At 41.7% G+C, this 12,929-nt stretch overlaps 1 protein-coding gene across 1 annotated transcript in view; it reads left to right on the top strand.

Annotated features, from left to right (window-relative positions):
• Window positions 1-12,825, top strand: part of LOC120062852 (transmembrane protein 132D) — a 62,269-nt gene extending 49,444 nt beyond the window's left edge. The window contains exons 3-8 of the mRNA XM_039012922.1: window positions 2,544-2,733; window positions 5,445-5,588; window positions 9,693-9,898; window positions 10,226-10,493; window positions 10,631-10,822; window positions 10,925-12,825. Coding sequence (XP_038868850.1) covers window positions 2,544-2,733; window positions 5,445-5,588; window positions 9,693-9,898; window positions 10,226-10,493; window positions 10,631-10,822; window positions 10,925-12,307 — 2,383 coding nt within the window. The 3' untranslated portion in view covers window positions 12,308-12,825. The remainder of the gene's footprint in view (window positions 1-2,543; window positions 2,734-5,444; window positions 5,589-9,692; window positions 9,899-10,225; window positions 10,494-10,630; window positions 10,823-10,924) is intronic.
• The last annotated feature ends 104 nt before the right edge of the window (window positions 12,826-12,929 follow it).

Below are 12,929 nucleotides of genomic sequence, written 5' to 3' on the forward strand. Positions count from 1 at the left end.
TGATCTTTTTTTTGTAATTGGTACAATTATTGTCATGTGTACAATTTTATGTAATCCATTTTAATGTATACTTTAGGGCAGAGTGCCCCAACTGGCGGGCCACGGGCCAAATTTGTCCCGCAGGTGATTTTATTTGGCCACCCAAGTCATAATAATTTTTTGGGGGGGGCATTAAGTGCTTTCAGAAAGTATTCATACCTATTGACTTATTCCACATTTTGTGTTACAGCCCTAATTCAAAATGTATTAAACACAATCCCCCATGATGACAGAGTGAAAATATGTTTTTAGGAATTGTAGCAAATGTATTGAAAATTAAATATAGAAATATATAATTTACATAAGTATTCACACCCCTGAGTCAATACTTTGTAGAAGCACATTTTGGCAGTGATTACAGCTGTGAGTATTTCTGGGTAAGTCTTTATGAGCTTTCCTCACCTGGATAGTGCAACATTTGCCCATTTATTATTTTCAAAATTCTTCAAGCTCTGTCAACCATTTTCAGGTCTTGCCATAGATTTTCAAGAAGATTTAAGTCAAACCTGTAACTTGGTCACTCATGAACATTCATTGTTTTCTTGGTTAGCAACTCCAGTGTAGATTTGGCCTTGTGTTTTTAGATTATTGTCTTGCTGAAAGGTGAATTCATCTCCCAGTGTCTGGTGGAAAGCAGACTGAACCAGGTTTTCCTCTAGAATTGTGCTTGTGCTTAGCTCCATTCAACAACAAAAAATGTATCCTGGAAAAACTTCCCAGTACTTAACAATTACAAACATACGCACAACTTGATCCAGCCACTACTATGCATGGAAATATGGAGAGTGGTACTCAGTAATGTGCTTTATTGGATTTGCCCTATAATAGAGAGATACTGTATATGTGATTGTATACAAATGTAAGCAACGTTTAAAATAATTATATTTTAATACATTTTTATATCTTCTTGCGTTCAAGTTAGTCTACAAATGATATGTAATTATGTTCAGGCCCCATGACCATCCGCTCAATAATTTTTTTACACACGGCTGAATCTTGTTGATGATCCCTGCTTTAGGGGATAGAGACCCCCTTTTAAATCATGCACATCTAGTTTTGATACTTGATTAATATAATTTGTTTGTGTCTCTATTTTTGTTTAATTTGCTAAGATTATTCAATTACAGTAAATCTATTTTTTTGATGTCCTTACGTATGGTGTGTAGAATTTTTAAAAAGCTCTTAGAGAACTCATTAGAAGGTGCTTTGTGCTTGCATTTGACTTTGAAGGTGACACACACGGTACATTTGAAAAGATTTGACAGTTGGTTGTGTGCAAATGTAAGGGCTTGATGTGGGGAAGGAGGGGGTGTGCTGGATACAGGACTGCCTTACTTGAGAGTGAGTGGAGCAGGTTCTATTCAGTAGTGTGTTTCATAGGGAGTTGCAAAGGAATAGAAATGATACTTTGCATTGTCAAAGTTCCAGCTGCGCAATATTATGAGTCAAGTGAGATCTCATGAGTTCATGACACCTCACTTGACTCTGTGTTCAAAGTCCATAGTTAAAAGCTGTCTAAACCCATTCACTGCACTCAGCCATTACTGTCAATCCCCATGTTAATGATGATGATCTAACATACTTTCAGTTAAAACAGGCCTAACACTCTCTGTAATGCTTTACAGATGTTTCACTTTAGAGACTTTGGACAGATTCATCAGATTAGAGGGGATCCTATCCTAGTCCTATTCAAGGCATTCTAGTGTACATTGCGAGCATCAGGCTATCAGAGAACTTTACTGCTACAGGTATGAGCAATCTATCCTATTTAGCTCATGCGTCCATCCTCCCTCTGCCTGGCGCCTGCAGTGGCACGTGTCTTTTTAGAGGTAATAGGTTTCAGGGGAGGAGGATTGTTCATCTCATTAATCTGGTGTCTCACACACAATCAAATCCCTGATGCTCATTTGTCATGCTCGGCTGGTCATGCCCTACAGGAAATTAATGTGGGAAAGAACATTAAATGACCCCCTTGTGTGGATAATCTTGTTTTATGCTTCTGACGACTTTGGAAGGAAGATACGTTTTTGTTGTTATTTTGATGAAGGACAAAATACCAAGGAATTAAATCATTATTATTGCATGATGAAACAGACATTAATCAAATGAGTATTTCCTTATTTCTCTTGAGTGTAAACAATGCTATCCATACACTAATGATAACAGCCTCCTAGTGTCCCAGGGCATATTTGACTGAGGAACCCAGATCCTCCCACCCGCTATCAATTCTTTATTGCTTTTCTTGTCTCTGTTTACACTGTGGCTGCTGTGTCAGGATCACTGCTGTGTCATCTTGATTACTTTAGGCTTTGCTGCCCTATCTTGACTGTTTACGGTAGCACCATTCTTCTCCTTTCTTTTAAAAATGTTTACTTCCCGGCCATGAATAATGTTTATCTCCGCATACCGGAGCTTGAGTTAATAGCTTGAGTTAAGACGCGCTGAATGAGTCCCTCTGGCAGTGACAGTCCCAGTCTGATCCTGTTTCTTCTATCTTCTCTCAGGCTGGACAGCAGTCTACTGGAGGTCCTACAGATGGACTTTGAGGTGGAGGAGCAGAGCAGCCAATCAGACAGCCGGGTGATCACATGGCGCCTGGAGTTGCCCGCATACACCAGGGATGGGGGGAAGGAGGGTTCCATGAAGATCTACACCACCCAGAGAGACTTTGTGGGCCTGGCCACACTCGTCATGGTGAGCACCGACTGACAATTCAACTCTAGCATCTACAGTCAGGCCCAAAATTATTGGCACCATTGATAAAGATTTGCAAAAAAGACTGTATAAAATAAATTATTCAAATACTGAGGTATAATGTGTGCAAAGAAATGTAAGAAATTATATTATTTAATAGTAAATATGCTCAGAGAAATATATTTTGTTTAACAAGTAACACAAATCTAAAAAAGATAGGGTTCCGAATTATTGGCACCCCTGTTCTCAGTACTCTGTCACCCTCCCCCTGCGAGGATAACGGCTATTGAGACTTTTTTCTAAAAGGATTTATGAGATTGGAGAACACGTTGGGAGGGATCTTAAACCATTCCTTCATACATCTTTCTAGATTCTTGATATCCTTCATCTGCACCTATGGACTGCCCTTTCCAAGGTTTTCAAAGTCCGGAGACTGAAATGGCCATTGCAAAACATTTTGCTTTGACCATTTCAGTCTCTGGACTTAAACCCCATTGAAAACCTGTGTTTTCAATTGAAGAGGGTAGTCCATAAGTGCAGACGAAAGATATGTATGATTCTGTATGAAGGAATGGTCTAAGATCCCTCCCAATTAGCCTGGGCAGACTCGAGTGGGCTTTATGGATCTCCACTATCGTCTGGGCTTGATGGGGCCAGACGATAATACACTTGTTAGTCCCGGCGACCAGTTCGTACTTAAAACAATCTCCATTCAGGCTGCAAAGGCTTTGATATCCTCCTTAACTTTATTTAATGGCGAGAAGGCGGAAAATATGCATACCTTTTTTATGAAACACCATTTTCCACCACCATGCTAGAGTGGCTAAATGCTAATCCTTGATGCATTTAGCATTTAGCCACTCTAGCATGGTGGTAGAAAATGGTGTTTCATTGAAAAGGTACAGATATTTTCCACTTTCTCACCATTAAATAAGGTTAAGGAGGAACTCGAAGCCTTAGCGTACAATAAAGCTCAGTATTTGTATAATTTTATATTGTTTTTTCCCCCTCATCTTTATCAAGCGTCCCAATGATTTTATACCTGACTTGAATATGCATGTATTATTTTCACCTGTGAAATGTGCAATTGTAATTGATGTTTGCCTTGAACGAGGCCTCCAACAACAATTGTATATATGAGATCTATTGTTGGTAACGGGACCTAATTCACTGTGTACTCATGACATTGATGCCTCTGTGTCATAATGATGTACAAGGAGGTTGCCAGTCTCTGACCGATGCTTCACTATTGTTTTTTTTGTGTGTGTTTTCTTTCTCTTAATATAGGATCTCTGCATATCATACATCATTTAATCTCTATAACGTAACTAACTAAGAAATGTTATGAGCAATTCATTACAATATTCTATCTGCTCGTATCCCTTTGTGCTACTGCAATCAAGAGGCCCTGCTGACCTCTTAAACCACTATTGTTTGTTGTCATGGGAGATTTAGCATTTCTGTGTAGTAATACTTTTTCAAAACCATATCTTCCAAAAACAAATCTTATTTTGTGATACATCTTTTGGGCATTTTGTTCATAAATGTATTTAATGGCTTCATGTAAATTAATGTTTGTGAACAGGACAAACCTTGATTGTCTTTCAATCAATCTTGTCATATCATACAGTAAACAGTATCTGAAAATATAATACAGATACAAGGCACTGAAATATGAAGGCATTGGTACTGTGATTTTTTTTCAGGACTTTGACTTCCTTCAGCTCAATCACGGATTAGATGGTGACCTCAGGCTGAGAGCCAAACATGAGGATAATAGATGTTTGGCAAGAGGGCCATTAGGTCTGTACTGATCTAGCACTCACCACTATGAGCTGCTGAAAATGGTTAAATATTGGTTGGAGCTACAGTTATATTGCCAATAAAATAAGGATTATATATATTTACAGTACCAGTCAAAAGTTTGGACACACCTACTCATTCAAGGGTTTTTCTTATGTTTTTACTATTTTCTACATTGTAGAATAATAGTGAAGACATCACAACTATGAAATAATACATATGGATTCATGTAGTAACCAAAAACGTGTTAAATTAAGCAAAATATATTTTATATTTGAGATTCTTCAAAGTAGCCACCCTTTGCCTTGATGACAGCTTTGCACACTCTTGGCATTCTCTCAACCAGCTTCATGAGGTAGTCACCTGTGTTATGTCATAGCTTTGATGTCTTCACTATTATTCTACAAAATAGTTCTAGTTCTAGTAATAGTAATAGTTTCTAGAAAATAGTAAAAATAAAGAAAAACCCTTGAATGAGTAGGTGTGTCCAAACTTTTGACTGGTACTGTACATATCTACCTAAATTACTTCGTACCCCTGCACATTAACTCTGTACTTGTACCCCATGTACATAGCCAAGTTATCATTACTCATTGTGTATTGATTATTGCTTCTATTATTTCTCTATTTTCTTTCTCTCCGCATTGTTGGGAAATGCATTTCACTTTTAGTCCACACCTGTTGTTTACGAAGCATGTGACTAATAACATTTAATTTGACATTTTAATTAATCAAATATGTATTTGTACTAGCGATGGGAAATGACAACTTCAGGTCATGTTGTTTCCACTCACAATTTCTCCCCTGCTCCCCCTGCCTACAACAAGTTTATATCTTAACCATGAGTGGTTACATTAGGTTGATATCTTATTAAACCTATTTCCAGACTGATGATGTCTTCCCTTTAGGACACAGAGATCCTGAACACGGCGGTGCTGACTGGGAAGAAGGTGGTGTTGCCTGTCAGGACTGTGGCTGTGGAGGAGGACGGGTCAGTCACTGACGTCTCAGACTTCACCAACTGCAGCTCCACTGATGAGGACATCCTGAAGGTACTGCAGGCTGCCTGCCACTTGATGCCACATTGTCCCCTGGAATTTATCCTTGGGTAAAGGGTGTATGTGTGCTAAAACCATGGCTTAGTGATGGAGGTACTTAGCACTTTAACACACAAATAAGGTGAGTGTGTTTCTCTAAGGTGTTGATATGAAGCTGTCAGACTCAGTTGCTAAACACAGAGCATTCCAACACCGATATTATGGGGCTACTCTAACATTCACCTTCACTTCTTTCACTGAAAGCTTCCTTACTTTACCCACAGGTGTCACTGCCAGGATACTTTGCAGATCTGTGGTGTGAATAAACATGTCCAACAACCAAGGAGATGATTTCTAGTCATGTGGTTACCAGCCTGTTTTGACTGTGGTTAGAGTGCCGGTAGAGTGTCCTGTCTAGCTGCCCCAAGACTATGAGACAGGAGGAGGGCCATTTAGTGTGGGTGTAAGAGGGGGGAGTGACTGCTAAAGGCAAAGAAGTTCTACCAAAGTCACCTCTGCACATGTTCTCTTCCACATCACAAAACAAACAGTGAGTGACGCTCCAGTGACGTCCTCCATCATGCCCATCAGCTGCTGAACTGAAATGAACACATAACAGGACTTGACAGGGAAACAAAGGAAGAACAAACACTTCACAGTGTGTGTTGTTGTTGCACAATAACCCTTTGTTATTACAGCCATTAATCTACATTCGGTCAATGTAAGTGTAATTATACAACTTGCTCTGTGTACTAACATAAGTTTAACATAAACAAAGGCTTATCCACCCATTTGTCTGTTGTTGTTTTGTATTTGAGGAAATCCATTAGTACATGACCACAGGAAATAAGTGATGTCTGTTTTGTAAAGTAATGGAATAGATATGAGAGCATTGGGATTATGATAGTGACAACAAAATGTAAATCACTATTTATGCATTTAAAAGATGAATGACCCTTTATAGTTGGCCCAAGCTTAGACTTAAAGCTTATAGTGTTTGTTTGCTGATCAGATGTATAAGTAAGCTTTAGTAGCAAAAATTCTCCCTAAGCTTCTTAGTTTAGCGGCTCCACTCAGATATCTTTGCTCTTATGACGCATGTGAAAAGACTATGAAATCTGCCGATGATAAATGGCAAGGCTTGATTCCATTTTATTTTCTCTGGTCTGAAATGCTAAAACAAAGTCAAATCTGCCATGATGAAAAGGCTTTTCAGAGGTATAGAAACATTTGCTTTGTCAGTTGTGACTAATGGACACCTGGGTACTTGTGTGAAATGCCTTGAGATTAAGATGAATCTGGCACGTCAAATATTAAAACCAGTTATCTTTAAAATGGGTATTAATAAAAGTATATTCTCTGTCAGTTTGTAGCTTCTTGTGTGATGAATACAGTATACTCACTGCAACCTTAGATTTTTGGGGGTGGAGATCACTTATCCATGCAGTTGGTATTCACTCTGTCAGCACAGTTACTGATAAATGTTTGTGAGTCAAGAGAAAGATGCAAATTAAATTAATCTTGTTGACCTGAAAGAGAGATTTTCTCACTCTGCCTTGATACTGCATGAGGTGATGAAAGACAAATGGCATAGATCAAATGAAACGTACATTTCAGACATGGTTTCATGGTAGAACACTGAGTGATATTATGTGCTCCATGCTGAGATGATGTCTTTGGAGACTTGCAAGAGACTTGGATCAGCACTTCTAAACACCTTTTGAAGTAAATATCTTTGGAAAATGATTTGGTTATGTTGCCATGTAAACATGGAAGAGTTTGAGGCTGTCAGTGATATTTAACTAATATGGAGTAGCTTGGAGATGGGAGGACGAGAACTCTTACCTAAGAAAGTAACTAGGCTCTTAGATTAGGGATGACTGTCTGACCTTGTCTACTGTCTCTGGATGAAAACTATTCATGAAAACTCTTCATGACCTCATTGGAAAAAGATCAGTGCATACTAGCACGGGCAATTAAGTGATAATGCCTGAGAAGACGGTGTCTGGAGGATATATTAGCACGGGTGTTGTTAGGCCCAAAACGAAGTTACCAACATATTCAAATAATGATTGACATATTTTAATAAAAAATGTTATTTTGATGAATTTATTTCATCCTTCCACAAGATATAGTCCCGACACAAATCTAAGAATGCTACCAAGCTGGCTGGTCGTTCGTTCTATCGGTTCGGTTGCCAGAAACGCGACCAGTCGTTCAGTCTTTTTGTTCTGTATCTATGGACGTAAACCAGTCGTTCAGTCTTTTTGTTCTGTATCTATGGACGTGACCCAGTCATTCGTTCTAAATGTTCGATTGCCATACTGGCTGGCAACATTCCTATCCCTTGCTTGCTAGCTAGCCAACAATGGCTAACTTACAGTCACGTCAAACAGTGCAGCCAGAATAACAACAGTAGCTGCATTTGCATTTGTTTAAGCTGTTTTCTAGACACATTTATTTGGATACATCCATAACAATGAGCTAATGAGGCGCGATTTCGCCTGGCATAGAAAATGTGCTCTCTCGTCAGGACACTGTTGTTCAGAGGAGCTAGCCAACAACACAGCTAACACAATCACTTCAAACTGAAGCTGGAAAGACTGCAAACTAGCTGCACTTTGTTTCATTTGACCCTTTTTCAATTGACATTTCTTTGTATATATCCTTGAAAATTATGCCAATTGATTCATGATTTCGACTGGCTGAGAAACGCTGTCTACCTGTCATCTCGTCCCGACACGTTCATTACTATGGGACAGCTGGAGATCAAATTGAATATTGAAACAATGTTGCAAATGTCAGAGAGACAGACAGCAAGGTTTATGCAAATCTCCGTTGTTGAAAACTAAATGTTAGTCTAAAAGAAATGTGAGATAATGTCTAGATGCTTTTTATAGTGGAGACCAAGTTGATAAACTGCCTGGCTGGGCTGATGAGACAGTGGATTGCGCCGTCGGATGGAACAGCGTAAATAGACATTTTAACATCATAGATTTAGCCAGTGGTAACTTGTGTAATAGACACCTGCTGGATTATGGTTTTAACCAATCAGCATTCAGGATTAGAACCACCCGTTGTACAATTGTTTATACATTAGATTGGATGAGAAACTGCAGCAACACACTTTTACTCCCCTTCCAACTCAATTTTCCATGTGGAACATTCGATAGTCTTTTAACCAAACCAGAGTTTTAGTCAGTGTGCAAGGTAATTGTTGTCAGCTACTTGCTGACTATGATATCACAGGATCCCCCACAACAAACAGGACATTACTCTGACAATGCATCTTCTAACTGCTGAGTTCATGGATAGGTAGAGTAGGAATCTCTTCTATTTGCATTCCTCCCTTGAGTCTGTCAAAGTCAAGGCCATTTTTCTTTACTCCCCTGAGCACTTACGGGAGCCAATGATAACAGAATTTCAATGCTCCATAAATGATCCAATTCCTTCAAGCAAGGAACTTTGATAGAACCGGGCTGAACCTGCAGTATGTTTTCCATGGTTGAAAAAAATGCATGAAATTTCTCAATGGGCTGACAGAAACTACTTACCAAGGTTACATAAGAAATTAAAATATAATGAATGTATTCTTGGATAAGGTTGTGAAAGATTTATGTCCAATATAGCACAGTGTGTTATTGGATTAACATACCTTTCAATGTCATATCTTATTATGGCCTTCGCAGTTTCTTACAGCAGTTTGACTATATTACCATAGTGGGGCATGCACTGCTAAGATACGGCAGAGCCATTTGTTGAGTTCATTAAAGCTCTGGGAACTATTTGTCCTCGGTTAAGGATAACTTAATGTCTGGTTTCATTATCTCTCCTTTTCATTGGTGTAATTTAGCATCATATAAGATCTCTCTATCATTTAAAGACCAAGAGAGTCCCACTTTCACACCACTGATTTACAAATAAATGCTATATTTCATGTGTAATAGAACAAATCTGTACATACAGTAGTTTAATTTAGAAGCTGGTCACATGCTTAATCTGATTATATAGTATAACATATTCACCCATAAATAGCATAAATGACAGGGAATGTTTGTTTTGGTAAGGCCTGTTCTGATCTTTAACTATTGCTGTTATTTGTGCTTGTCCCCTGTCCAGGTGTCAGACAGGTGTGACTACGTGTTTGTGAATGGGAAGGAGATGAAGGGCAAGGTGAGGATGATGGTGAACTTCACCTACAGCTACCTGAGTGCCCAACTGGAGATGAACGTGTGGATCCCACGGCTGCCCCTCCAGATCGAGGTGTCTGACACAGAGCTCAGCCAGATCAAGGGATGGAGGGTGCCCATCATGACCAACAAGAGGTGCAGTAGAGCCCACCCACCAGCCACCCCCATTCCTGGCACACAGTGAAGTCTAGTGGCTTAAAAGGAAGCACTAACTCTAAAATTAGTGTATTTTTTATCACAAATAATATTTCTCAACGAGATCCGGCTTGTGTTTTAATACCATTACATAATGTATTAAAATACCTCAATGTGATCCAATCTACAGAGTGAGAGAATTAAAATGGGAAACAGTGATTAGGGACAGGGCACAGAATATGTGTGTGTGCATGCTTGCGTGTGTGTTTTGTGACAGGTGTGACGTGTGCTGTAGCCTAATTCAGAGTGTTTCTATTAATTCCCTAGGCTCAGCTGGAACAGTGATGAGGAGGAGGATAAAAAGGGTAAAGGCTGCATGTTGCAGTTCCAGCATGCCCTTGTGCGTGTGATCACACACTTCATAGCCGAGCAGTCGGACCCCCGGGAGCCCCAGGTCTACTTTCTGGGCTCAGACTGGCAGGTGGACGTCACCAGGCTTGTGCGCCATTTCCTCAAGGTGGAGGACCCTCGCATCGCCAGACTGCAGGCAGGCAGGGTGCTGTCAGGACAAGACATGGGGACCACCTCCATCCAGGTAACCATCAGGCCTGGTGGGAAGCCTGACTGACTGCATGTTTAAATGGGCCTTTAACTATAGAGGCGACATTGGATATTATCATGACGTGATATTTACATTATGTGATATGCACTCTGTTTTTTGTGCCCGCGAAGGTGTTCTCCCCCCTGTCTGACTCCCTCCTGGCAGAGAAGACGGTGACGGTAGTGAATAACAAAGTGACCATCACAGAGCTGGGAGTGCAGCTGGTCACCGGCCTGGCTCTGTCCCTGCAGCTCAGCCCAGGAAGCAACAGGGCCATCCTCGCCACGGCAACCATACAGGAAGTGCTACAGAGCCCCAAACAGGTGCTGTTTATGATCTTCTTGAATGACAATCAGATCAGACACAGGTATACTTTAGATTGAGTTTAATAATATAAAATATTGTTTGTTATTTTGTCTCCTCAGGAGGCTGTGGTTAGTTCCTGGGTCCAGTTCAGCGATGGCTCCCTGACCCCTCTGGACATTTATGACCCAGCCTACTACCGTGTGACACTGACCTCTCTGGACCAGGGCGTGGTGTCGGTGCAGGGCTCCCCGCCTGCAGTGGTGGCGGAGGGCGAGGGGCAGGGTGTGCTGGTCAGGGTGGAGATGGCCATCTGTGAGGCTTGCCAGAAGTCCAAACGGAAGAGCTCGCTGGCCGTGGGCAGCGGCAGCCTCAAGGTCAAGTTCCAGGTCAACAGCCGGCGCTTTTCCAGCAATAGTAGCAACAACAGTAGCAGCAGTAGTGGAGGTGGGGTTGGCAGTGGCAGCAGTAAGGACAGCAGCAGTGACTATGGGAATGATGGGGAGGAGGTGGACAGTGAGAGGAAACAGCAGCAGCCCCAGCAGCCCCTGCCCAGCAGCTCAGCCTCAGAGCGGGAGGAGAGCGCCATGCGCAAGGTCACCACAACAGCCAAATCCAGTGAGCCAGACGCCGCTCCGTGGAGCATGACCAGCGGTGGCAGCAGCCAGGGCGGAATGGGCAGGGCGAGTGAATCAGGAAGTTTCTTAAATGCTGCAACCATCAACAGTCCTGCCAGACCCATCAATGACAGTGATGTCAGCAGCCCTAGTGACTATGGCACAGCTGAGGGGACAGACAATGGGCTAATTGGAGGTATAGGTAGTGTTGCAGTCAGTAGCACTGTGAAGACACTTGGTAACCTGATCAACTACAATAACTTCCCCTCTCAGGTGGAGGTGCCTGACCAGGAGCGAGTCGAGGTGGACATGGGCAATGAGGAAATGCTGTCTAACCGGCCTCTCTCAGACTTGGAGATCGGCATGTACGCTCTGCTGGGAGTCTTCTGCCTGGCCATCCTGGTCTTCTTGGTGAACTGCATCTCTTACGTAGTAAAGTTCAGACACAAACATCCCTCCTCTCATGGCCAGGAGCCCACGGGGCACAAGCACGACTGGGTGTGGCTGGGCACTGATGCAGAGCTGGTGATGAACGTGCCTGGCACTCCCCTCCAGCAAGACGACCACAGCACCACAACAGTCATAGACATTGGGCCTGATAAGACTGCCTCTCTGCCCAGGCAGCCCAGCTGCCTAGCCTCCTCCAGACCCTCCTCTCCTTTGGTCTGTGGGGGCTCCCTCGGGGCCAAGCCCATGAACCGCACTGAGTCCCTCCACTCCCCCACAAGCAAGAGGAAGAGGGTGCAGTTCACCACCTTTGCCTCTCTGGACCGTGAGCACTCCCCACACCTCCCCAGAGAGAACGGCCATGGCATCCACTGGGTGGGGAAGGAGGAGAACTATGTTGAACCCCAAGTGCCCATGACAGAACCTGTGGAACATTTATAATACATAAAGGGACCGTTTCACCCCAACTGTGGGTGTGTATGTGGCTTTGATTGCCTCAATGCCTTTATTTATGGATAAAAGCAGACACAACATAAGGAGCATCACCACAAGTGGTTATACTTATTCATTATCTGTGGTTAGTTTTAAATATCTGTCAAGGCGTCTTACATGTAAATATCTCAGATGCTTTGTGAGAGACATTTTTTGTATTAGATATTAGAGAAAACACTGTGAATACGTGTGAGGATGCTTCTCATCAACCGACTGATGGCACTTTGTGTGGTGGAGAGGATAAAACGTTTGACTCAGGCCAGTTGAAATATCTTTTTTTACAAAAAAACACAGAGGGTCTTGTTGCATGTGAAAAATGTAATCATCTTACCTTTTACACTCACATGGTGGTACCCCCTAAAGCAGGGATCATCAACTAGATTCAGCCACCGGACAATTCTTTTCTTTGTAGAATGCAAATTGACCGCAAGAAGCCAAAACAGATATAATATTTGACTATAGCATAATCATTTCAAACCTTGCTTACATTTGTACACAATCACATACACTACTCGTCGAACATCTCATTCTAAAATCATGGGAATTAATATGGAGTTGGTCCCCCTTTGCG

The sequence above is a fragment of the Salvelinus namaycush genome, chromosome 18, assembly GCF_016432855.1.
Source record: "Salvelinus namaycush isolate Seneca chromosome 18, SaNama_1.0, whole genome shotgun sequence".
Taxonomy (NCBI): Eukaryota; Metazoa; Chordata; class Actinopteri; order Salmoniformes; family Salmonidae; genus Salvelinus; species Salvelinus namaycush.